The sequence below is a fragment of the Pelophylax lessonae genome (assembly GCF_965119305.1).
Source record: "Pelophylax lessonae genome assembly, chromosome: 2".
NCBI classification, from domain to species: domain Eukaryota; kingdom Metazoa; phylum Chordata; class Amphibia; order Anura; family Ranidae; genus Pelophylax; species Pelophylax lessonae.
In genome coordinates this window covers 54,297,300-54,324,838 of record NC_138769.1, presented here as the reverse complement: position 1 = coordinate 54,324,838, position 27,539 = coordinate 54,297,300, and the positions used below count along the sequence as shown (strand labels likewise).

Genomic DNA, 27,539 nt, shown 5'->3' with positions numbered 1-27,539 from the left:
TACCTGGAGTAAAGCTTTAACCTGGAATGGGGGTCAGGCTGGGAAGAGGGAGAGTGGGAGGGGAGCCGAGTTGCTACACCATGGGCCTCTGATTTGTACTTGCCCCCTGGGCGGAAAGATGTAATTTAGCCCCTGTCCACTTCAAATTAGTTTCACATAAACCAGGTTATAAGGCTTTAAAAATGAGTATAGTTAGCAACACTGGAGTGTTGTGTGTACATTGTGTGTGTGTGTGTGTGTGTTTGTGTTTGTCATATAAGATAGGGCCAGGGACTATTCATAGGATTCAGATATATTGGGTAGACTAGATGGGCCAAATGGTTCTTATCTGCCGACACATTCTATGTTTCTATGCCCCTTTCATTTAACTGATTTTCAGTGTTTGAGATTCGTCGCCTGGCAAAGAAAAAATGTCATTAATTATAAAAACAATAGTGGCTCTGTGATGCCACTTTATCCAGTCCTGAAGAAATCGCACATCCTATCATGTAGTAATAAAAATACAATATTTCAAATAGAGAGAAAGAAAAAAAACGTCCTTGGTATGGGGAATGTCTATAAGCAAAGAAATATTAAATTCTGTAAGATGTCCAGCTTGCTAACGTTTTGGTACAATCAAGTTTCTTATCATGTCGAAAGAATTTCCATCCGGATGGACAGTAACAACCTCTTTTCCTTCTTGAAGGACTTGGAGGAAACCAGAGTCGTCTAAACCAACAATCCAAGCTAATGGGCCATCTTCACCACCAAGCCGGACTTGCTGCCCGCTGCAAAACACAAAAGGTCATGTAACTTGGGTGATGAGGACAATGGTAAAATTACTATGACAGTAACAAAATGTACAGGATGAGAGACCCAAACCTAAAACCCCAAATTATTGCAGATTCCTAATATTCATTGGTTGTAGCTGTAGTCCTCATAAAAAAGTAGATGGCACCTTAATTAGGAATGGACTATGTCCATCACAACAAAAATTTGAAAAAAGAAAAAAAAACAGTAATTTTTCAAAGGTAAGGTACACTTGTTTACATTATGAAGAGGGGGTGAAGGGGGTATGACAGTGGGTATTATGGCCAGGAGAGGAGTATGGAGTGGTATGATGTTAACCACTTGCCAACTGCCTAACACCGATTTACGTCGGCAGTCAGCCCCTCACAGGTAAACACAGCCGCCTGTCATTCTCCCCTGTGTAAGAATGGAGATCATACGGTTCTGCTATGTAGGACCGTTGATCTCTGTTCTTACACCAGTAGCCACAGCCAATCACAGTTAGAAACACGCCTCTAGGGACACACTTAACCCCTCCTTCTCAAATAAAGTTAACTCCTTCCCTCCCAGTGTAATTTTTACAGTAACAGTGCATATGCATAGCACTGATTACTGTAGTAATGTCACTGGTAACCCCAAAAGTGTCAAAAATGTCAGTCAAGGGTCCGATCTGTCCGCCGCAAAGTCGCAGTCCCGCAAAAAAAAAATCGCAGATCGCCGCCATTACTCGTTAAAAAAAAAACAACAAAAATGACAAAAATCATTCCCTTTGTTAGTAAACGCAATAACTTTTGCGCAAACCAATCAAATTACACTTTTTGCGATTTTTTTACCAAACATATGTAGCATAAAACAAATTGGCCTAAAATGTTCAAAAATGTTGATTTTTACATTTTTTTGGGGGGGGGAATTTCATATAAAAAAATGTAAAAAATATTGTTATTTTTGCAAAATTGACGCTCTTTTTTTGTTTATAGCGCATGATCAAAAAAAATCGCACAGGTGACCAAATACCACCAAAAGAAAGCTCTGTTTGTGGGAAAAAAAGGACGTCAAATTGGTTTAGGCACAGCGTCGCACGACCGCGCAATTGTCCGTTAAAGTAACGCAGTGCCGATTTGCAAAATAGGCCCTGGTCAGGAAGGGGGTAAAATCTTCCGGGGCTTAAGTGGTTAAAGCTCAAAAAAGTCTCTCCTTTTTAGAGTTCTGTACTGCTATACAGAGAGGCAAAAATTATTATTTGATCCTCTGCAGATTTTGTAAGTTTGCCCACTTACAAAGAAATTAAGGGTCTATAATTGTTATCATAGGTGTATTAAATGATAGAGACAGAATATCAACCAAAGATCCAGAAAAAAACACACGATACAAATGTTATAAAATTAAGCTGTAGTTCAGTGAGTAAAATAAGTATTTCATCTCCTACCAACCAACAATAATTCTGGCTCTCGCAGACTGGCTACAGTATGTGCTCATGTGGTACACAGATTAGTCCTGTCACTTTAACAAGGTGCTCCTAATGACAACTCGTTATGTGTATAAAAGACACCTGTCCACAGAATCGCTTACTTCCATACAAACCTCACCATCATGGGCAACACCAAAGAGCTGTCAAAGGACTGTAGGGACAAGTGATTGTAGACCTGCACAAGGCTGGAATGGGCTACAAGACCTTCAGCAAGAAGCTTGGTGAGAAGGAGACAACTGTTGGAGCGATTATTCGCAAATGGAAGAAATACAAAATAACCATAAATTGCCCTCAGTCTGGAGGGCCATGTAAGATTTCGTCTTATGGGGTAAGAGGATCATGAGAAAAGTGAGGGATCAGCCCAGGACTACATGGGAGGAGCTGTGAATGATCTCAAGACAGTTGGGACCACAGTCACCAAACAAACCATTGGTAACACAATACGCCGCCATGGATTGAAAATCTGCGCCCTTTATTTCTTTGTGAGTGGACAAACTTACAAAATCTGCCGGGGATCAAAAATTTATTCTCACCCCTGCATTATGATATCCAACTTATTTTTGCCTAAAAATACTTTAAAATATTGCTGTCTCAAAATGGACATGTGCTTCTTGCCCTCCCACTTCATTGCTATACGCTGAGTGCAAAGGACAGTGCACTCAGACTCTGGTGCTTAGTGGAATATGCAGTCATTATTATACATACTCTCCATCTCCCATAAAGGAAGTTGTTAGCATAATGTCTGTCAGAGTCAATATACATTGTAATTTCAAGCAGGCTTTGAAGAGGTTTTTCACTTTCATACAGAAAATGCAATACCTAAATACTTTCTTGAAATAATAAGTTCACCTTTTTTAGAAAGAAAATAATAAATGCACATATTTTGTAGAAAAAAAAATGGGATTTTTGACTTACCGTAAAATCAATTTCTCTGATGTTCATTGACAGACACAGCTCCTGATAGTCATAACCATCGGGTTATACTGCCCCCTACAGGAGTAGGACAATAGGCAGAAAAGAATTCTGGCTACACCCATGGGCAGTCCCAGGGGGTATACTCCCTCTCTCTGCTAAAGCCAATTAGTTTTGTTACAAGCAGTGTCAGGAGAATTATACATTTGTGCTCATAAGTTTACATACCCTGGCAGCATTTATGATTTCTTGGCTGTTTTTTTAGAGAATTTGAATAACCGCACAAAAACTTTTCTTTCACTCATGGTTAGTGTTTGGCTGAAGCCATTTATTATCAACCAACTGTGTTTACTCTTTTTAAATCATAATGACAACAGAAACTACCCAAATGACCCTGATCAAAAGTTTACATATCCCAGTTCTTAATACCGTGTATTGCCCCCTTTAACATCAATGACAGCTTGAAGTCTTTTGTGGTATTTGTGGATGAGGCTCTTTATCTTCTCAGGTGGTAAAGCTGCCCATTCTTCCTGGTAAAAAGCCTCCAGTTCTTGTAAATTCTTGGGTTGTCTTGCATGAACTGCACGTTTGAGATCTCCCCAGAGTGGCTCAATGATACTGAGGTCAGGAGACTGAGATGGCCACTCCAGAACCTTCACTTTATTCTGCTGTAGCCAATGACAGGTCGACTTGGCCTTGTGTTTAGGATCATTGTCATGTTGGAATGTCCAAGTGTGTCCCATGCGCAGCTTCTGGGCTGATGAATGCAAATTTTCCTCCAGTATTTTTTGATAACATACTGCATTCATCTTGCCATCAATTCTAACAAAATTTCCTATGCCTTTGTAGCTAACACATCCCCAAAACATCAGCGATCCACCTCCGTGTTTCACAGTAGAAATGGTGTACCTTTCATCATAGGCCTTATTAACTCCTCTCCAAATGTAGCTTTTATGGTCGTGGCCAAAAAGCTCAATTTCGGTCTCATCACTCCAAATGACTTGGTGCCAGAAGGTTTGAGGCTGGTCTCTGTGCTGTTTGGCGTATTGTAAGCAGGATGCTTTGTGGAATTTGCGTATTAATGGCTTTCTTCTGGCGACTCGACCCTCCTTATTGTGCATCTTGAAACAGCCACACCACATGTTTTCAGAGAGTCCTGTATTTCACCTGAAGTTATTTGTGGGTTTTTCTTTGCATCCCAAACAATTTTCCTGGCCGTTGTGCCTGAATCGTTAGTTGGTCTACCTAACCGTGGTTTGGTTTTAACAGAACCCCTCATTTTCCACTTCTTGATTAGAATTTGAACATTGCTGATTGGCATTCTAAATTCCTTGGATATCTTTTTATATCCCTTTCCTGTTTTATACAGTTCAACTACCTTTTCCCACAGATCCTTTGACAATTATTTTGCTTTCCCCATGACTCAGAATCCAGAAACATCAGTGCAGTACTGGATGAAGGGTCTGTCAGGAGTCCAGAAACTCATTGACCTTTTATACACACACTAACTACAAGCAAACAGATCACAGGTGAGGATGGTTACCTTTAATAGCCATTCAAACCCATTTGTATCAACTTGTGTGCATGTTATCAGGCAAAAATCACCAGGGTATGTACATTTTTGATCCGGGTCATTTGAGTAGTTTCTGTTGTCATTATGATTTAAAAAGAGTAAACACAGTTAATTGATAATAAATGGCCTCAGCCAAACACTAACCATGAGTGAAAGAAAAGTTGTTGTCTTATCATTCATATTCTCGGAAAAATGGCCAAGAAAACAAATTCTGCCAGGGTACATAAACTTATAAGCACAACTGTAACTCCATAGAGGGGTGGGTTCTGTGTTCATCAATGACTATCAGAAAAATGGATTTTACGTTAAGTCAAAAATCTCATTTTCTCTTTCGTTCATTGACGGACACAGCTCCTTATATTCATAACCATTGGGACATCCCAAAGCAGTGTTAAACATGAGGGGTGGGAACAACAAAAATTTCCAAGGCTAAACATTAGCCAACCAGGCAACAGGAGCTCAACCAAACAACTGGAGCCCAACTGAAAAAAACAATACACCCTCAAAGAGGATCAAGTCCTCTCAACAGCAGCCTGCAAAACCTTGCGGCCAAAAGAAGTATCCGCAGATGGCAACACATCCACTTTATAAAACTTTGTAAAAGTGTGCACCGACAACCAGGTGGCCGCCTTGCAAACCCGCATTACTGAGGCCTGATGACGGAAAGCCCAGGGGACACTAATCCATCTGGAAATGGTCGCAGAGAAAGCGGACAATCCTTTTCGAGGTGCATCCGTGAGCACAAAGAGAGAGTCTGGCTTCCTGAAAGACTCCGTAGCTGCCAGGCACACCCTAATTGCCTGAACCACATCCAAGGCATGCAAGGCAACACAATGTCTTCATTCAAATGAAAATCAGAGACAACCTTTGGAAGGAATGACGGACAGGGGCGAAGAACCACCTTATCCCTGTGAATCACCAGGTAAGGTAAATGACACGATAACGCCACCAGTTCAGACATCCTGCGCGCAGAGGTGATAGCCACTAAAAAGGCCACCTTTGGGGACAGCGTAAACAGGGGAATCTCCTGAAAATTTTTTCAAAGTGAGGCTTCTGTAGAGCTGAAAGCACCAAATTAAGATCCCAATGCGGCAACTGAGCCCGCACTGGAGGAAACAAATGTTGGACACCATGAAGAAAGGTACGCACCAGGGAGTGTGTGGTCAAAGGTCATTGGAAGAAGACCGCCAAAGCCAAACACCTGGCTCTTGATGGTACTCAAGGCCAATTTCTGTTCAACCCTAGCTGGACCGAATTACTTGTCTTGCACACGGGAATTCCACGGGTCCGAAAAAAAAGTGAAGACACCCCCCCCCCCACCCCTGATACGGGTGAGGGCGCATCTTCATGCAGTAAGAGCCTTGTCCATGGGTCTGGAGAAGACCAACCTTGGCTTGCCAGACCAGGTTTGTTTGGATCCTTCAGAAGAGGCCCTGCAAGGCTTTGAGCCCTTGTCAGTCGACCCTGAGGGACGAAAAAAAAACTTCTTATGAGCTAAGGAAGGCCCATGTCTACAACAAGGTTCCTTGCCCTTAGTAGCCTTACTATTAGTACTATTCCCCCCTGTAAGACCTTTAATGATGTCATCCAGGGTAGCTTCAAACAGGTGATCTCCTTGAAAAGGAAGATCAGTCAAGGCCTTTTTTGAAGTCTCATACGCAGACCAGCACTTGAGCCAAAAGACATGCTGAAGGATCACTGCCAAAACAGAGAGGTGATCCATCAGGGGAGCCGCATCTAAAGAGGCATCACAGATAAACTGCAGCCCCTGGACCAGCTGGTCCACCAGCTTGGCAAAGGCAGGGGTAAGCTGTTCCCCCTCCAGGTCACGGTGCAGGAGCTTAACCCACTCGGTCAGAGTTTGCGACACTAGGGCAGTGGTGAAAACCAGAATCATTGCCGAACCAGCTAGAGTGTACATAGTGTGGGTCACAGCTTCCGCCTTCTGGTCAGCCGAATCCTTAAGGGTCGGGGACACTTCAACCAGAACCATGGTTGCCTTGTTTAATCTGGAAACAGGAGGGTCCACCAACGGTGGAACAGTCCACTTTTTAAGAAGGGACTCCTCATAGGGGTAATACCTAGTAAAGCGCTTGGGGACCCCATGGGGACGCTTTGGTTGTCCCCCTTTTTTAGCAACAATTCTGTTAAAATAGGCGGGGAAATTAAGCATCTTTGCCGCTTTGGATGGCTTGCGAGTGCCAAAGGGCATCTGCGCCTCCGTCTCAGCTTCAGTTGCATCCTCCATCTTCAGGGTCTCACGCACAGATGCAATCAGTGCATCCACCAGCGCCTTTTCAAGTGCAGTTGTAGACGTGGAGGAATCATCTTCACTATCAGGGGATTCCTGGAGCGTGGTTGCAGACCCAGCAGGGTGACCCACTTCCGCAGCGGCTGAATCAGATTCAGGATCTGATGTGACAGACGAGGCAGGGGAATTCAGGGGGCACTTTTTGCTAGCTTGTTGCACACAAGCCACCTTCACCTGGGACACAAGGGACTCCAGGACTGCCGTCAGTGCATGGATGGATGGTTGGGACCCGGAGGGCTCCGCAGCTTTAGAGAGGGGATCAGCTAGGGAAACATGCTCCAAAGATTTCATGAGTCACCAGGGGGACCCCACAAAAAGTGTAAAACACTACTAAGGGACAACCCCCACGGTGCTGGCAGCACCACCTGGTCACCAGGCACAAAGCACCACGTGATCCTCAGCAGAGAGGGAGAGGAACCCACCAGACTAACCACCCACAGAAACAGGGACCTGCAGTTACCAGGAGAATCTGCACTACACCTGCAGGGATCAGGAAGTAAAATGATCCAGGAGTCCGCACCAGGGGATGAGGAGGGGCCCCCACCACTGAAATCGCAACCCACAGGGCTCCACTGTCATGGCCGCCACTATTTCCAATGTCAAAACACAACAAAATGGGTCAGGATGAGGGACTTGGCAGGAGGGGTGCCTGTGGGAAAGAGGGGAACCTGGGGGTCCCGCCCAAAACCCTCCAGGGGGAGAGGGGGGGGGGGGGACAGCTACTCAACATGTATAACAAATAAACGTGCTTATCCAAAACAACAGTGCTAAAAATAATCACTAACAGCATCGATTAAAAAAAGGTGTTGTTTCACAAACAAAGTGAAATAATTAAACCAAAAGTGAGTCCATGATTAAATAGATGAAAAAAGTCCCATGCACAAGATAGTGTGATCAGATGTAGATTCCCAACAACCATTCAGAGGTGATTCTTCCTGTATAAAATTGTGAACCTAGTTTAATACACCGTGCTCCACTGCACACAAAAGAGGATTTGCCTCTTACCAGATGGAGGTCTAACACAGCCTTTTTGCAGCTTTTTCAATGCAAGCAAAGAGCACCTCATCGATGGGATGACACTTTCATAGCAAATCCAGGCTCTCATTATGGATGGATAAACCACATCTCATTAATATCAAGCTGTGCTAGTAAACCACACTCCAGCTGGTTGTGTCACACATAAAAAGGAGGAAACAACTCATTGCGCAGACATCCATTAAAAAAAAAAAAAAAAAAAAATATTGGTATAGACATTTACTTACAAGAAAGAAGGATATTATAGGCAAATCAGTTACCCACAATGTCTGGCATCCTTACAGACGATAAGACGTCATCGCTACCACTAATCCGACGTACGTTTCGTTCTAATGAACATTGTCACTGGGGCAACTCACCATACCAGGAAGCAGGTGGGCACCACTCCAGACAGAACCCCTCTCAAAATGGGGGACTGTTGGCCAGGAGGAACGCTGCGACTCGGGCCAAGACCCGGTCGTATGCGACCTCGCAAGGTGTTTAACTTGCAGGCCAGCCCCCGTCCAGTGGGACAATGTCGTCGCCGACCTAGTGCGGAGCGGAGGTCTGCGCACACTCGCTGGCCAGACTATGGTGACCACTGGCTCTAGATTATCCAGCCCGTCGCCCAGTCCGGCAGTTGACTGTAGATCTCACAGGAAAAAAACAGGAGAAAAAAATTTCTATCCAAAAAGAAAAATTGCCAGGACAAAAGTAAGTAACTTGGTCCTTACTCCTGACTAGGCAGAAAAAACTGAGTTGCTATAGCAGAGAGAGGGAGTATACCCCCCGGGACTGCCCATGAGTGTAGCCAGAATTATTTTCTGCCTAGTGTCCTACTCCTGTAGAAGGCAGTATAACCCAATTATGAATATCAGGAGCTGTGTCCGGCAAAAGAGAAAAATGTGCATTTATTTTTTTCCCTGCAAAAGCCTGGAAAGCATTGCACCCATGATCATTGGTGCAAGGTAAGCATTCTGCAGACAATCCCTGCAGTTTTCAATCCATACCTCTGATACAGGCTGTCTGTTTGAAAGCTGCAGGGCTTAGGAATGAACTGCAAGGGCGCTCATCAGCAGCAGTTTATTCAGAAATACAAGCCATCTGCCACAGTGGCTGACAGAAGCTGTAATTCATTAATTCACGGGAAACTGTGAATGAATGACGCAGCCACATGGGCGGTAAGCCCCACACAACGGAACGGTTTTTAAATTGTGACAGTGGGTGCATGTAGACGATCCACCAACCACTGTCACACTGAAGAGGGGGGGGGGGATCAGGGGGAAAGGCAGCAGGAGCTGGAACAGGTTACATGTTCCAGAAATATCGATAAATATTCAGCACTGAACTCAAAATGATGAGTACCTAAATAGGGATCGACAGCTGAACACTAAAGGACAATCACATAAAGCCTCTAAAAAAAGATAAATAAAAATTGCAGCGCAATCATATAAAAGTTACACATAATAAACCATATTGAATGTGTCTAAACAATAATATTTAGGCTGGTAAATGAGTCCACTGGTATGAGGAAGCAAAATTCCAGTCTATACGGTTCAGAGAAAAACAATATGTTCCCACCACCAAGGCATTATCTGCCTCTCACCTCCAGACCCAGACCCTGCAGGGTCAGACAGCATAAAACCAGATATCCAATAGCTCAAATATTCATATGCTGGAGATAGCTATCCTGGACCTCTTCCACAATAAGTACATGTAGAAGGAAAGGAAGCAAAACTAGTGCTCTCCGTAAAGTAGAAACTTTTTATTAAAGTAAAAACGGTTGCACTTAAAGCTGAGTTCCGGCCTCAAAAACCACTTTGGGCCATCCGCTTGCTGACAATCACCTGAAAAAGAAATGGATAGCACCATTTTTTTTTTTGTTTACTTACCTTGTTATTGAAGAAAACATACTTACCTTTCTTCCACTTCCTCCCTCTGCGGCCGCGGCCCACGCTGTCTCTTCCTGTTTGCATTGACTCCTGGGAGCTGAACGTCATCGCTCCCAGGAATCAATGCGCCTGCAGCGGGCCCGCTCGTCAGTTCCGGTGCAGGCACGTCATTCCCTGCTAAACAGCTTCTGGGTATGCCCAGAAGCTGTGCAGGGATGACGCGCCTGCACCGGAACTGACGAGCGGGGCTGGTGCAGGGCATTCTGGGACCAAAGAGGACACCGAAGAGGACGCTCTGGCTTCAGCTGCCCACGCCTGAGATGGCAGCAGCGCTGGACAAGTCATTTTCAAGGTAAGTATTTCTTCTAAAAGGTAAGTGCAACCTGGGACAGTTCAGAGACTATCCATTATGAAATGCACTAGCCCTGACTGTCCCGGGGGTATTTTTATCTAAAAAACTTTTCCGAGGCGGGAGCTCCGCTTTAATAAAACAGGGACAAAATCCTCATGTTCAATTGTCACAATTCATAAATAAACTCCATGCAAATTACATGTTGGTAATCACAAATTGGTAATTTGCATGGAGCTTATTTATGAATTTGTCCGCAGAGAAATAGAATTGTGACCATTCAACATGAGGATTTTGTCCCTGTTTTATTAACTGGTGTTGGTATATACTGTAGAGCTAGTTAAGGAATATGATTCACTAGCTATTAATTATGGTCGAAGTTTGTGTATACCCCCGCTGGCTGATAAGCCCCTTCTCTGAATGGGAGGAGAGGCGCGTCTCTCTGGCAACAAGTGACGCCATAATCAGCGTAGAGGCGGAACTGTGATATTATAAGCTGGGTCTGTAACATGCTTCCCTATCCCCGCTGATGGAGTCCCGCCCACACAAGGATGTAACGCGTACAGGGGAAGTCACGTGACCCGCGGCCATCTTGGTACATCAGGAAGACGCAGGTGCACACACTGCTTCCTAGATGCTTGTATTTTATCGTTCTTATGTAAGTGCAACCTTTTTTACTTTAATAAAAAGTTTCTACTTCACGGAGAGCACTAGATTTTTGCTTCCTTTCCTTTCCTTTTTGCTTAGCTATCACCAGCATATGAAGATTGGAGCTATTGGATATCTGGTTTTATGCTGTCTGACCCTGCAGGGTCTGGGTCTGGAGGTGAGAGGCAGATAATGCCTTGGTGGTGGGAATATAGGAGCACCTAAGGAATCATCGCATGAATTTACATCAGTACTTTGGTCTTTGCTCTGTGTACCCACTGAGGAACTCTCCCTTTACCTATCAATGTATTTTACAGACTGGAGCTTTGTTTCTTATACTAGAGGATTTGCACTTACTTGCTTACATATTATTTATCTCTGAACCGTATAGACTGGAGTTTTGCTTCCTCATACCAGTGGACTCATATTTACCACCCTAAATATTTTTGTTGTTTAGACACATTCAATATGGTTTATTATGTGTAACTTTTATATGATTGTGCTGAACTTTTTATTTATGTTAGGTTACATGTTCCACCCTTAATACATGTTCCAAAAGGTGAACTGATCCTTTAAACCAGTGGTCCTCAACTCCGGTCCTCAGGGCCCACTAACAGGCCAGATTTTAAGTATTACCTTGGGGAGATGCAGACTAGAGTACTGCAATCACTGAGCAGCAAATGATATCACCTGGGATGTATTTCAGTTATCTTGCAAACCTGGCCTGTTAGTGGGCCCTGTAGGCCAGGGTTGAGGACCACTGCTTTAAACTAACTCACCTTCTTTGTTGCACCTAATTGGCAGGTTTGTCTTGCTAAGACAGCCCACTTGTCAGCTGGTTTAACGTATAGCTGAGCAGTTCCATGGCTATCAATACCTGATAAAGCTGACCAAATTAATGAGCTTTCCTCAACCTACTGGCTGCTATCATCATGCAATGGGTATCAGCCTCCCTGCCGGGATCCTCTCAGCCCCATCCATTTGATGCTTATAAATGTAAAATACAAAAATGATCTCGAAATTCAACCTTTTTTGCTGAATGTTGCCAGCTCCTGGTCATTATTAGCACCCTCCATACAGGATTCATCACCCGTCCTTCCATTTGTGTATACTCTGCTGTCATAGGTACTTTCCTTTATGTTTAGAATACACTGCTTAATTCCTTAAACGATAAATAAATAATTTATCAAAAAAAAATTAAGAAAATTAAAGCTGGAGCCCATACAGTGCTGTGAAAAAGTATCCTGATTTTTTTATTTTTTTTGCATATTAGTCACATTAAATGACTCAGATCAACAAACAAATTTTAATATTACAAAAAGATAACCCGAGTAAATACAAAATGCAGTTTTTAAATGATGATTTAATATTCTGTATTAAGGTAAAAAAGCTGTTCAAACCTGCCTGCGAATGTAAAAAATTAACTATGATTAACTATATTTCTTGGAAAGTGGAGTTAAATTTCACTTGCCCCACCTAGGCCTGATTATTGCCAGACCTGTTGAATTAAGAAATCACTTAACCACTTGCCGACCGCTGCCCGACTATATACGGCGGCGGTCAGCCCCTCCCAGGCAAAGTGATGTACCGGTATGTCACTAGCCTGAGAGCGAATAGGGGGCTAGCGCGCGCCGCCAGAGGCGCGCTCCCGCCCCCGCTCGTACCCGAAGAAGCCGATGCGTGTGACCGGCGGACCCGATGTCCGCCGGTCACTCGCGATCGTCGGGTACGAGAGGGAGAAAGGCAGGCGGCTAATGTAAACAAAGCCGCCTGTCATTCTCCCTGGTGTAAAAGCACTGATCACTCGGTCCTGCTATGTAGGACCGTTGATCTGTGCTGTTACACACACAGCCACATCCAATGACAGTAAGAAACACGCCCCTAGGGACACACTTAACCCCTCCCTCTCCAATAAAGTTAACCCCTTCCCTCCCAGTGTCATTTTTACAGTAACAGTGCATATGTATAGCACTGATTACTGTAGTAATGTCACTGGTACCCCCAAAAGTGTCAAAAATGTCAGTCACTGGTCCGATCTGTCCGCCGCAATGTCGCAGTACCGCAAAAAAAAAAAAAAATTGCAGATCGCCGTCATTACTCGTTAAAAAAAAACAACAAAAATTACAAAAATCTTTCCCTTAGTTAGTAAACGCAATAACTTTTGCGCAAACCAATCAAAATACGCTTATTGTGATTTTTTTACCAAACATAGGTAGCAGAAAACAAATTGGCCAAAAATTTAAAAAAAAATTTGATTTTTACATTTTTTTGGGGGGGAATTTCATATAAAAAAATGTGAAAAATACTGTTATTTTTACAAAATTGTCGCTCTTTTTTTGTTTATAGCGCATGATCAAAAAAAATCGCACAGGTGACCAAATACCACCAAAAGAAAGCTCTGTTTGTGGCAAAAAAAGGACATCAAATTCATCTGGGAACAGCGTCGCGGGACCACGCAATTGTCCGTTAAAGCCACGCAGTGCCGAATCGCAAAATACCCCCTGGTCAGGAAGGGGGTAAAATCTTCCGGGGCTTAAGTGGTTAAACAGAAGTGAACGGACAAAGTGAAGTACACTAAAAGATCTCAAAAAGCAACACAACATGCCACGAACTAAAGAAATTCAAAAACAGATGAGAACAGCCTGGAAACGGTTCAAAGCAATTTCTAAGGCTTTGGGACTCCAGCGAACCATGGTGAGAGCCATTATCCACTAATAGAGAAAACTTGGAACAGAGGTGAACCTTCCCAGGAGTGACCAGCCGAACAGAATTACTCCAAGAACACGATGACTCATCATCCAGGAGAAACCTAGAACATTGTCTAAAGACCTGCAGGCCTCACTTGCCTCGGGTAAGGTCAGTGTTCATGATTCAACTATAAGAAATAAACTGGGCAAAAATTGCATTCATGGGAGAGTTCCAAAGTGAAAGCCACTGCTGACCAAAAAACACAAAAGCTCATCTCACATTTGCCAAAAAAAAAACATCTTGGTTATCCCCAAGAATTTTGGGCAAATATTCTGTTGACTGATGAGACAAAAGTTAAACTTTTGGAAGTGTGAGTCTCGTTACATCTGGTTTAAAACTAACACAGCATTTTAATAAAAAAACATCATACCAACAGTCAAACATGGTGGTGGTAGTGTGATGCTCTGGACCAGCTCATGCTCAGCTTCAGGACCTGGACGAATTGCCATGATTTATGGCACCATGAATTCTGCTCTCTACCAGAAAATCCTGAAGGAGAATGTCCGGCCATCAGTTTGTGACCACAAGCTCAAGTGCACTTGGGTTATGCAGCAGGACAATGATCCAAAACACACCAGCAAGTCCACCTCTGAATGGCTCAAAGAAAACAAAATTAAGGTTTTAGAGTGGCCTATTCAAAGTCCGGACTTTAAGTGGTTGTAAAGGCAGAATGTTTTTTACTTTCATGCATTCTATGCATTAAGATAAAAAGCCTTCTGTGCGCCCCACAGCCCCCTACTACTTACCTGAGCCACATCTTGATTCAGCAATGTTGCAGGAGTGTGTTGCCTGCCTGGGACTCCCCTCCACATTAGCTGAGAAAGCAGTGTGGTGCCATTGGCTCCCGCTGCTGTCATTCAAAGTCAGTCACCCAATGAGGAGAGAAAGGGGGCAAGCCGGACCGTGGCTCCATGTCTGACTGGACACAGGGAGCTGTGGCTCGCCTCAGGTGCCCCCATAGTAAGCTCTGAGGGGACACTCAACAGGAGGGAAGGGCCAGAAACACCAAAGAGGGACCCAAGAAGAGGAGGATCTGGGCTGCTCTGTGCAAAACCACTTTACAGAGGAGGTAAGTATAACATGTTTGTTAAAAAAAAAAACCAAGACTTTAGTATCACTTTAAATCCAATTGAGAATCTGTGGCATGACCATGTGTTCATTCTGAAGAAAACATCCAAAGTGGCTGAATTAAACAATTCTGTAAAGAAGAATGGGCCAAAATTCCTCCACAGCGAAAGAGACAGTGCCAGTAATCGCAAAAAATTGATTGCAGTTGTTCCTGCCAAGGGTGGCACAGCCAGTTATTAGGTTTAGTGGGGCAAATCCTTTTTCACATAGGGCCAGGCAGGTTTGGACAGCTTTTTCCCTTAATAAATTAAATAATTTAAAAACTGCATTTTGTATTTACTCAGGGTACCTTGGTGTAATATTAAAAAAATTAAATTTGATGACCTGAATGATTTAAGTGTGACAAATATGCAAAAAAGTAAAAAATCAGGAAGGGGGCAAATACTTCTTCACAGCACTGTACATAATTCACAGAGTTTATCAATAAAAAACAAGTCACCCAGTATATCGCAGGCTTACACAGCCTTCCTTACTGCTCAGTACACTGAGTAAGGATTTGTAAACCAAATGTGCTTCTGCTGTATAATAGAGCACTAGATTTTTAATAAATAAACTCTGTGGATTGTGTATTGACCTTTTTGATCATTAACCTGATAAAGCTTTCATCACATCCTGTTCTTCGAAAATGAATGCTTGCCAATGTTGGCTATGTTGCTGAGATGTAGTCTGGCCTTGGAAGCCCAAATGGTTTCAGTCCAGTACCTGCAGAGATCTGTCCACACAGATATTCATCTCTTCGACTAGCAAAGAGGCATATTTTCTAACACTGTAAATTATTCTTAAAACATGTAATATCTTTCATAAGCTATTACAATTAACTTTTTCCTATACAGTGTACAAAAAGGCATTTTGACACTGGCTTGATTTATAATTTGATGTTGCTTATTGATTTTAACTACACCTATACTAGGGATGAGTGGAGCGAAGTGATTGTGGCTACATTGGTTTTTGCCATCAGCAACATTTTGTGGATGTGGACAAAATGGTAAATGTTGAAAAAAAAAAAAACCAAAAAAACCCTACATTTATAATTTAGTGTACCGTATTTTCTGGCGTATAAGACGACCCACCTAATTTTCAAGTTAAAACATAGGTTTTGGGCTATACTCGCTGTATAAGACTACCTCCCTTCCGAAGCAAGGCAACACCATTGAAAAACATCAGATTTCTAAAAGATCTCCAAGGTACCCCAAGTACTGTAATACATGTAATCTCTCATAATATCTCCAAGGTACCCTAAGTATAAGTATTACCAGTAGATGTAATCTCAAGACGCTGGCTGTGCGGGTATCCTGTACCGGTATTCGTACCGTACAGAGTCAGAGAGGTGGGCTGATGTTACTCCGCCAATCCGAGCAGGCTTTGCATTCAATAATAGAATACATCGCTCTCCGTGATTGGCTCAGTGCGGTAAACTGTATGTAGCCGAAGCTATGGTACATACGGTATTCCGGTACAGGATTCCCCCACAGCCAGCGTCTTGAGAGATTACATCTACTGGTAATACTTATACTTAGGGTACCTTGGAGATATTATACTCGGCGTATAAGAGGACTCCCCATTTTTGGAGGATTTTTTTGAGGTTCAAAAGTCTTATACGCCAGAAAATACAGTAGTTTTTTTTTTGTTTGAGTATTTATTTTATTTGTTTTTTTGAATGTTTTTGTTTTTCGTGTACTTGTCACTTTTTCTTTAAAAAAAGCAAAATAAAAAAGCTAATAAAAGGAGCAGTTTTTTGGCAAGATGAACAGGTCCAGAAAAGTTTGAAGGAGTTTCTGTAGTCATCAGGACCCATTTAAATTCCATTACACACTTAAAAACTACCAATTCTGTCTCATTCTTTGACTCCAAAACATTTAGCAAAATGGACAAAATAAGGTCCTGTCTGTGTGAATAGGCAAATGCAACTTGTTTGCAGGTGCATTCTGCTTACATTTGACACCGGTCTGGTTGACCTCCAAGACCAGAGTTCCTTCACAACTGCCTTTGACTTGCAGTTGACCTCCTCTTGACCTCCTTCCAATCTGCATCAACCTGCTACAAGCTGTTTTTGCAATGCTAATGATTTTTATGTAGAGAAAAGCAGTTCTCATGCAAAAAAAAATAAATAAATAAAAAAAGCCATCTACATAGAACCTAACAGGTTCCTTTTAACATGGTGGAAGTCTTTTCTGGACAGCACCTGAAGTTTAGTTACGTGGAGTTGCTCCTCAATGGAGGCATTGCCTAGTCACGTGACTGTACATTAGACGAATTATATGTTTACCCATCACTTGCTGACAATGTCCTTATCTTGATGATGGATTAAATGATTCTGAATGACATATTTATAATTTAAAACACGCAATTCCACACTTGACCATATAGAGTCTGTGATAAGTTATCTTGATGTTTTCAACATGTGAACTTTTGGTCCACATTGAGACACGGGTAAGGAACAAAGACAAAGCCACCTACCTGTGTACCCAGTATTTGTAGTACATAGGCAAGACGCCACTGGGTCCAATCAATTGAAATGTATTAATGAGGGCTTCTAGAGCAGTCACAGACCGGGCTATTAGTGTATCCACCCTTAGAGGTTCAATATTTGTTTTATAGCGCTTGTTGTGTTCTGAGATGAGATCGTTGATACAGATTGTCGGGTTGCTGTTACTGACGTTGAACCCACAGCCTGAAAGGAGATTGGATTGTTAGTAAAGGAAATCATAGCAATGGAAAAGTCTGACTTTTCTACCACTGAAACTTGTCAAGGGCCACTTCAAAGTGGAAAAACAATCAGCCATACACACAAAGGGAGGTCCAAATATTTTGAGTTTTTATTTCCCCACTCTCATTTCTTTGTTCTCACTTTCTACTTCAGAAACAAATACTACATCCCTTGGGTGTCATACAGACAAGAACTGAAATTTGAAATTAATGGTGATCTGTGCCTGAGCCTGGACATTTCAGTACCTTTATTGGCCTGCAAGATTACATTGCTAACATGTCATAGCAGCAACATAATTCTTCCATTAAAATGCAGTCCTTTAAATCAGTGACTTTGCCTAGGCTGTGATGATGTCATCAGACTTTGCAGGCAGGAAAAAGCATTTCCTAAATCTCTTGTCCCCCAGTGATCCAACTGCAACCACGCCAAGAGCTGCACAGACATCAGTATTTACATGACTGCCATCCTTTTGGAGAGGAAAGCAGTTGAAAGCATTGTCAGGGGGAGTACTGTCTTCTCTGTGAGAGGTGACAAACAATCTGTAGAAAGTCCCCAGTTAATAGAAACCCTGGATGTGGGTTGCCATCGTCCCGAAGCGATACAAAAAAGAGAAACCCCACCTGGGGATGGGACTTTGTAGGCAACCACACTTCCAAATTAGGTAAAAATTATATATTTATTGATTACATATAAAACAGATCATTGGATCGAAATATACAAAGGGTAGCGACCCAAAAAAATCACATTGGAGTACAAGACATACAAAGAAATACACAGGTAAAAAACCTTAAATACAGTAAAAAAAAAACACATAAAATGTGAAATGGTATGCGGTGTGGATCAACGGTATATAAGAAGCATGTGAAAAAACTCCAAACCGACACATTTCAGGCACAGATGCCTTTCTTCAGGGTTATATCAGTGGAGTGATTTGATTTCCAGATGAGTGTGAAAGGCGGCAAGAGAGTGACAAAGGGTAGGTAGGAGTCTGCTGTGGAGGATGGTATGTCCAGACATAAAGTGCCTGCAAGGAAACGTGCAAAGGCCACAATCTTCCCCGGGGTTCCAGCAAGGATCCCACATAATATAGGCCAGTACGTGGTCCCTTGCAGAGTATCTTTAAGGGGTCTGCATATATATCACTTGGTTGTTAAAGAAATACTGCAATCAAAAAGGTACATGAAGGTAGGTATGGCCCTGTCAGCCAGCCGATATTTAAGGAGATCCACCAGGTGGCATAATGTGGACCTTCACCGGAGGTCTGAGGAAGTGGGACCAGTAATGCACACAGGAAGAAAAGGATTCTATCTGCTGCTAGCTCCTGGATAGAATCCTTTTCTGCCTGTGTGCATCTACGGTGGGGCTCCATGCACTTGGTAGCCTGCTGAAGAAGAGTGAAATATATTATGTGGCGATTGGTATCGGCGCTACCTTACAATATAAAACGTGACTTCCCCAAAGTGTGGGTGAAAAATTATATAAGGGTGTCACCAAAAATAATTTTTTTGTGAGTAGATTAAATGAAATAAACAATCCGTGTATTTATTGAATTTCAAATAAAAGACAAATATAGTGATACATGTGCAATATACATATCGAAATGGTGAAAAAAAGGAAAAAAAATTAAGGAAAAAAAAATTGGGGGGGGGGGGGTGTTCCCACAACCACAAGTGTTATATCAGGTATACACTTTTTCTGATATATCTGTGCCACACAAGTATTGAAAGTAAACAGGTGCTACTGTGCAGAGTTCAAAATGACCACAACCCCAAGTGTTATATCAGGTGTGTACTTTCCCTGATATATGTGCCACACAAGTGCTAAAAATAAGCAAAAGCTGCTGTGCAGAGTCCAAAGTGTCCACTAGGTGGCGTCTGCAATACGACCTGTGCAGCTGTATGGGGGGTCTCTTCTCCGTATTTGGGGGAGCAGTTCCGAGCCGGTGGTCTGGTGCCCTAAATGCTCATAACGAGAGAAGGCCCCAAAGGGCGGAGTCTAGAACGTGCAACGTCACTTCCGGTTGTCGGCCGTGGAACGCGGAAGCATCGCGGCGCGGACTGTTTTTTTCTACTCTGATCCAGATCATCTTAACAGTGAGTGTACTGCGCTTTTTTGCCGCTATTGTATGGATTATCTATTCACTTTGGGGCCTTCTCTCGTTATGAGCATTTAGGGCACCAGACCACCGGCTCGGAACTGCTCCCCCAAATACGGAGAAGAGACCCCCCATACAGCTGCACAGGTCGTATTGCAGACGCCACCTAGTGGACACTTTGGACTCTGCACAGCAGCTTTTGCTTATTTTTAGCACTTGTGTGGCACATATATCAGGGAAAGTACACACCTGATATAACACTTGGGGTTGTGGTCATTTTGAACTCTGCACAGTAGCACCTGTTTACTTTCAATACTTGTGTGGCACAGATATATCAGAAAAAGTGTATACCTGATATAACACTTGTGGTTGTGGGAACACCCCCCCCCCCCCAATTTTTTTTTCCTTAATTTTTTTTCCTTTTTTTCACCATTTCGATATGTATATTGCACATGTATCACTATATTTGTCTTTTATTTGAAATTCAATAAATACACGGATTGTTTATTTCATTTAATCTACTCACAAAAAAATTATTTTTGGTGACACCCTTATATAATTTTTCACCCACACTTTGGGGAAGTCACGTTTTATATTGTAAGGTAGCGCCGATACCAATCGCCACATAATATATTTCATTTTCACCCTTGCACTTAAGGGTTGATTGGTGGCAGCTCACACCTTCAATTTACTTATCTATTTGTCCCCTCATATATCCTTAGTCCATAGCGCTGGTCACCCTCCCTTTACTATATGCTGAAGAAGAGTACTCTTTCTCCCGTGAGACCCTTAATGATGTCATCCAAGGAAGCCCCAAACAAACGATCCCCACAAGGGGGAGATCAGATAAGGCCTTCTTAGAAGTCTGGTCCGCAGACCAGCATTTCAGCCAGATAATACGCCGAAGGACCACTGCTGATACAAACAGCATTAAATTAAAGAAGCCGTATCCAAAGAGGCATTACAGATAAACTGTAGCCCCTGGATCAACTGATCCGCCAGCTCTGCAAAGGCAGGGGGAAGTTGTTTCCCCTCCAGGTTCCGGCGTAAAAGTTTAGCCCACTCAGAGTTTGAGACAACAGGGCAATAGTAAATTCTGGCCTAAGTGCCGAACCAGCCACAGTCAACATATGGCGGGTCAGAGCCTCCACCCGCCTATCAGCTGGATCTTTAAAGGCCGGGGACTCTTAACCTGAATTAAGGTAGCTTTATTTACCTGGAAACCGGCGAGTCCACTGCATTGCGACAATGTTGTCAAAGTAAGCGCAAAAGGGGAACACCCTCGCCGCTTTGGAGGGCCTGTGGATGCCAAAAGGGATCAGCGCCTCCAACGCAGCATCAGGCACATCCTCCATTTTTAAACTTTCTCGCACTGACACAATCAGTGCATCCACCAGTGCCTTTCCATGTGCGGCTAGAGAAGCAGAGGAATCATCCTCACTATCTGAGCACTAAGGGTGCGTGTATGCAGACCCAGTAAGGTGACTCGCATCAGGGGCGGCCGAAACAGAGTCAGGATCCGATGAGACAGATAAGGCAGGGGAGGGCGGTATATACTAAGCTCATCCGGAAAACATAATCAGACGAGGGCCTCCAACTGCTAACCCGCAAAGGGGACGCCGACCGAGGGCCCACGAATGAGCCACCTACTGGACCCTGCAAAAAAAAACCAAGGGGGTCGCCCTCTGAGCCCCTCCATAGAGGCCTGCATAATAGGAAATAGTTCCATTAAAAGGGGGCTGCCCGCCGCAATGTGGACGCGCAAACAGGGTACCCTGATGGGCCTGCAGAGCTAAAAAGGGGCAAGTGCCCTACACAATAATGGCAGCATGGCTGCCATCAAAAAATAAACTGCCCACAGTGCCACCCTTCCAAGAGAGGCACTAAGCTGGCCGCATGGTCTAATAGGCCGCAAGCCGCGGCCTAAATTTTTAAGGCCACAAGTGCATGGATCCCAGCCAGGCAAGGGGCTTCAGTAACAGTGGCGGCTGGTGAAGTTTTAAGATGGGGGGGCGCAAGACCCCGCCCTTCTATTTTGGCCCCTCCCATTTCTCAGAAGCCACACCCCTTATAGACCCCACCCATTTTGTCCCCTGTATTTTGCTTGCGTGAACCAATTCTCCCAATATATCACATATTAAGGGCTCCATCAGTACTAGTATATCCCATAATAGGGAGCAGGGGCCCTATTATGGGATACACTGACAGAGTGGCACAAACCCCACAGTACAGGCCCCTTGTACAAACCCCACAGTACAGACCCCCTAGCACAGACCACACAGTACATGCCCCCTTTCAATGTAGTGACCAGCGTACATGCCCCCTTTCAATGTAGTGACCAGCGTACATGCCCCCTTTCAATGTAGTGACCAGTATACAGGCCCCCTTTCAATGTAGTGACCAGTATACAGGCCTCCTTTCAATGTAGTGACCAGCGTACATGCCCCCTTTCAATGTAGTGACCAGCATACATGCCCCCTTTCAATGTAGTGACCAGCATACATGCCCCCTTTCAATGTAGTGACCAGCGTACATGCCCCCTTTCAATGTAGTGACCAGCGTACATGCCCCCTTTCAATGTAGTGACCAGCGTGCATGCCCCCTTTCAATGCAGTGACCAGCGTGCATGCCCCCTTTCAATGCAGTGACCAGCGTGCATGCCCCCTTTCAATGCAGTGACCAGCGTGCATGCCCCCTTTCAATACAGTGACCAGCGTACATGCCCCCTGCAGAGGTATGGCAGTGGGAGAGATGGGATCAGGCAGAGGGATGGTGGTGGGAGAGATGGGATCAGGCAGAGGGATGGTGGTGGGAGAGATGGGATCAGGCAGAGGGATGGTGGTGGGAGAGATGGGATCAGGCAGAGGGATGGTGGTGGGAGAGATGGGATCAGGCAGAGGGATGGTGGTGGGAGAGATGGGATCAGGCAGAGGGATGGAGGTGAGAGAGATGGGATCAGGCAGAGGGATGGAGGTGAGAGAGATGGGATCAGGCAGAGGGATGGTGGTGGGAGAGATGGGATCAGGCAAAGGGATGGCGGTGGGAGGGATGAGGGCATGAGGCAGAGAGGGATGGCAGTGGGAGGGATGGTCATGGGATGAGGCAGAGCAGAGGGGGATGGCAGTGGAAAGGCTGGATGGATGGATGGTCATGGGATGAGGCAGAGCAGAGGGGGATGGCGGTGGAAAGGCTGGATGGATGGATGGTCATGGGATGAGGCAGAACAGAGGGGGATGGCGGTGGAAAGGCTGGATGGATGGATGGTCATGGGATGAGGCAGAGCAGAGGGGGATGGCGGTGGAAAGGCTGGATGGTTGGATGATCATGGGATGAGGCAGAGCAGAGGGGGATGGCGGTGGGAAAGGCTGGATGGATGGTCATGGGATGAGGCAGAGCAGAGGGGGATGGCGGTGGAAAGGCTGGATGGATGGATGGTCATGGGATGAGGCAGAGCAGAGGGGGATGGCGGTGGAAAGGCTGGATGGATGGATGGTCATGGGATGAGGGCATGAGCAGAGGGGGACGGCGGTGGAAAGGCTGGATGGATGGATGGATGGTCATGGGATGAGGCAGAGCAGAGGGGGATGGCGGTGGAAAGGCTGGATGGATGGATGGTCATGGGATGAGGCAGAGCAGAGGGGGACGGCGGTGGAAAGGCTGGATGGATGGATGGTCATGGGATGAGGCAGAGCAGAGGGGGACGGCGGTGGAAAGGCTGGATGGATGGATGGTCATGGGATGAGGCAGAGCAGAGGGGGATGGCGGTGGAAAGGCTGGATGGATGGATGGTCATGGGATGAGGCAGAGCAGAGGGGGACGGCGGTGGAAAGGCTGGATGGATGGTCATGGGATGAGGCAGAGCAGAGGGGGACGGCGGTGGAAAGGCTGGATGGATGGATGGTCATGGGATGAGGGCATGAGCAGAGGGGGACGGCGGTGGAAAGGCTGGATGGATGGATGGATGGATGGATGGATGGATGGTCATGGGATGAGGCAGAGCAGAGGGGGACGGCGGTGGAAAGGCTGGATGGATGGATGGATGGATGGTCATGGGATGAGGCAGAGCAGAGGGGGATGGCGGTGGAAAGGCTGGATGGATGGATGGATGGTCATGGCCCATGATGACCATCCATCCAGCCTTTCCACCGCCATCCCCCTCTGCTCTGCCTCATCCCATGACCATCCATCCATCCATCCAGCCTTTCCACCGCCATCCCCCTCTGCTCTGCCTCATCCCATGACTCATGGGATGAGGCAGAGCAGAGGGGGATGGCGGTGGAAAAGCTGGATGGGTGGTCATGGAGGACTGACAGGACAGGAGGACCACGAGGACTCACCGGTGGTGATGTCTTCTTCCAGCAGATGACCTCCGGTGGTCTGGTCTCCTCTCCGGTGCCGCCGTCACTCCCGTCCGGTGTCCACCCGACTCCATCGCCCGCGGTCCGGTCCACTGCTGCGAGTGACGTAAGCGGGGTCAGCGTTGGATGTCCTGGATGCTGTGATTGGTCCAGGCTGGAGGCTGGACCAATCACAGCCAGGAATCCACGAAGTGGGGGTTTCCAAGGAATCTGCCTTGCGCCCAGGTTACGCCCCCCACGCCCCCCAGAAGGCAGCCAATCGGCGCCTCTTCTGGGTGGTAACCCCACCCCCCCACCCCCTCCACATCGGCTGGCGGCGGCGGCGAACGCAATTTTTTTTTTTTTCAAACTTTATTGCTCGTTTTGCAATCTTTTTTTTTTTTCTTCCTTTTTTCAGGGGGGGCGGCGCCCTGGCGCCCCCTATGCACCGGCCGCCACTGTTCAGTAACCTCACTGGGGCCAACCCCCAACGGAGGTGCCCGACTCGGTCACATGGCCTAGTAGGCCGCAAGCTGCGGCCTATCTTTTTGTGGACGCCCAACCGCTTGGGGGCGAGCCCCAGCGGAGCCGACCACCCAGGGGTAGCGGAAGGGAGAGCAGATGCCCAAACGGTGGGCAGTGGCTTCAGCCACCCTCACTGGGGCCGCCCTACATAGTTCCCGACCAGTAGGCCCCAAAGCCGTGGCTTAAATATTTGGCTGGATCCGGCCACGGATGCTAAACCATCTACTCCCCCAGCCCAACAACTGCAGCAGGGAGCCCAGAGGACATCCCTGCCCTAGTTACCAACCCCCAGGGTGGCGAGGAAACCTGCTCAACCCCCCCACCTTGTGCACCAGGAAAAAAACGGTCAGCAGCAACTCCAACAAGCCCCCCTTAAGAGCATGTGGCATGTGGGGGGAGAAGGGGGCTGGAAGACCCACAATGACCACCAGAATTATTGAGGGGCTGGGGGAAGGGAGGGGAACCCAGGGGTCCCACCGCTCCTGACAGAGCACAGCTCCATCGGAATGTGGGTGGCTGTCGCCCTCGCGAGACGTTTAACTCACAGGCCAGCCCCGTCCTGTGGGGCTATATCACGGTTGACGTATGCGGAGCTAAGGCTCGCACGTGCTCACTGACCAGACTGGGGAGACCCTCTGGATCTAGTTCAGAGTTTCTGAACCCTAGGGTTCCTCCAGAGATTGCAAGGAGTTCCTTGAGCAATTTCTGCCTCTAAGATAAGTTCCCACTGACACCACTAATCTTTTTAGCTATCTGTAAGAGGGTAATTTTTCCCAATAACCACAAGTGTAAGGTGTATTCTTCCCACTGACCATCATCACACTATTGTATCATGAGTTGCAGATATAGAAATTTTTAGCAGGGGTTCCCTGAAACCAGAAAGTTATTTCAAGTGTTTCTTTGTGAAAAGGTTTAGAAAGGCTGATCTAGATTATCCAGTTTGTCACCCAGTCCGGCAGTTGATTGTAGATTCTCACAGGAACAAAATAACAAAGATAGGAAAAAGTTCCATTGAAAAGGAAAAAAATTGCCAGGACCAGAAATCCCAGCAAGGAACTAGGTCCTTACTCTTGACTAGGCAGTGCCTATAGCTGAGAGTGGGTGTATACCCCTGGGGACTGCCCATAGGTGTAGTCAAGCTTTTTCCTGTAGGGGACAGTATAACCCAATGGTCAAGAAGATAAGGAGCTGTGTCCGTCAATGAATGAAAGAGAAATTGCTGTTCACAGACGCTCTCCATCCAATCTGACAGAGCTTGACCTATTTTGCAATGTGCAAAGCTGGTAGAGACATACCCAAAAAGACTTGCAGCTGTAATGGCAGTGAAAGGTGGTTCTACAAAGTATTGACTCAGGGGGGCTGAATAGAAATGCACACCACACTTTTTTTTACAATTATGTGCCAATTTGTGCTGGTCTATCAAATAAAATCCCAATAAATGGACCCTGTCTTAGGGCATGAAAAGAAGCCACCAGTTTTGAAAAGTTTTTTTTTAAAAATGGCAGTGATTGAAATTTTGTTGGGAACAAACAACACAGACACACACACACACACATTGATATTTGTTGAGTGAACCTCAGGTCCTAGCAGTCTGTGTTAATAGGAATGATCTCCACTGACCTCAAGCAACATCACCAGCATATCATTGCCTTCTGGAGCATGTCTGCAGCCTCCAACTAAATACCTATCATGTGCAAAGTCTATAACCATTAGAGTTAATGGTCCTTTGGCGATGTCAGGCACTGCCGTTCTCTCTACTCCCTATAGTTTATAGGCTGATGGCCATTGTACTAATGAATGGAGGCTGTTAACTTAGCTTAGAGAATCAGGTGAAACCATGTGTAAGCAAACGTCATGTGTTTATTTTTTTCAGTTTCTCTTGCACAAATTTGGGTATTCAAAGTGAACTCCGCTTAACCATTTACTAACATTCTCTTTGCTATGCCAACAGCTTTCACTCATTCAGTAAACCAAACCCATAGTCTCTGATCAAATTTCCCTACAAGACATGTACGTAAACAAGCTTGGATGACTGTAGTAGACATATTTGCCTATAAGATCCTCTTGTAGCAAAGAATAATAAATATTGAAATGAGTCTGATAACAAAATAAGTAATAATTTGTACCAATGAGAATATGAAAGGTATTCCCCATGAGTGTCGAGTTGACCAAGACTCCTCCCAGCTTCATCATGTTACTGTAGTAAATATCATTTGGCCATTTCACTTTTAATTCAATATCCTGCCGTGAGAGGAAGAAAAAAAAGATGCAAAGCAATATAATTTTTTTTTAGGTATTTCTTACAAAACAGATCTCCAACAACATGCAAAAGAAGGACTGCAACCGGCAAAATTGCCCTGTAGCCTAGGACCAACATTCATAGATTTAGTCAATAGTACACCAACATTAGATCAACCTAATGTTAGTGTAACATGCTTGCTTCAGGCCATGTGACCAAAAATCTAAGGTCTAAGTGTTTTTTTCTTAAATAACAAACATGGTATACCGCCTGCTCTGTGCAATGGTATTGCAAAGGGCAGCCCTCCCTCCTTTTCTCAAGTCCCCTGCCCACATTATGCTGAGTGCCTCCATAGCAAGCCATTTATTATGGGGGTACTCATGTTTGCTCGCACCTAAACCCTGCTCTGTGTGTCCATTGTTGCACCCTTCTCCCTCCTAATTGACTTTGATTGACAGCAGCAGGAGCCAATGGCTCCTACTGCTGTGTCTGAGCCACAGAGCAGGGATAGAGTCGGGATCTCTTGTGCACATCGCTGAATCGAAATCAGGCTCATGTAAGTACCAGGTGGTATCAAAAGGTTTCGAGACTAGGTTTGTAACATGCCAACAAATGGCAGCACAAGGCTGCACACACAATCACAGGGAGGACCGACCTTCATACATCAGTGTGCCAAAAGACATCGTTCTGTGTACATTGGGAGCTGTGCAACTGGTGCTATTCTGACCACGTGAGTTACCACATCTGCTTTTTCATCATGGACAGCAAGCTAGAATAAAGAGCAACCGTGAAATTCTGCATGAAACTGGGCAAATCTGTCACAGA

The 27,539-nt window shown here is 45.1% G+C and overlaps 1 protein-coding gene across 1 annotated transcript in view; it reads right to left on the bottom strand.

The window, feature by feature from the left end:
* Nucleotides 1-358: 358 nt before the first annotated feature.
* The window catches only part of HLCS (holocarboxylase synthetase), a 294,423-nt gene continuing 267,242 nt past the window's right edge, over nucleotides 359-27,539 (bottom strand). Inside the window, exons 10-12 of the mRNA XM_082247766.1 lie at nucleotides 26,602-26,716; nucleotides 17,269-17,482; nucleotides 359-767 (exon numbers count right to left, since the gene is read on the bottom strand). Coding sequence (XP_082103892.1) covers nucleotides 599-767; nucleotides 17,269-17,482; nucleotides 26,602-26,716 — 498 coding nt within the window. The 3' untranslated portion in view covers nucleotides 359-598. The remainder of the gene's footprint in view (nucleotides 768-17,268; nucleotides 17,483-26,601; nucleotides 26,717-27,539) is intronic.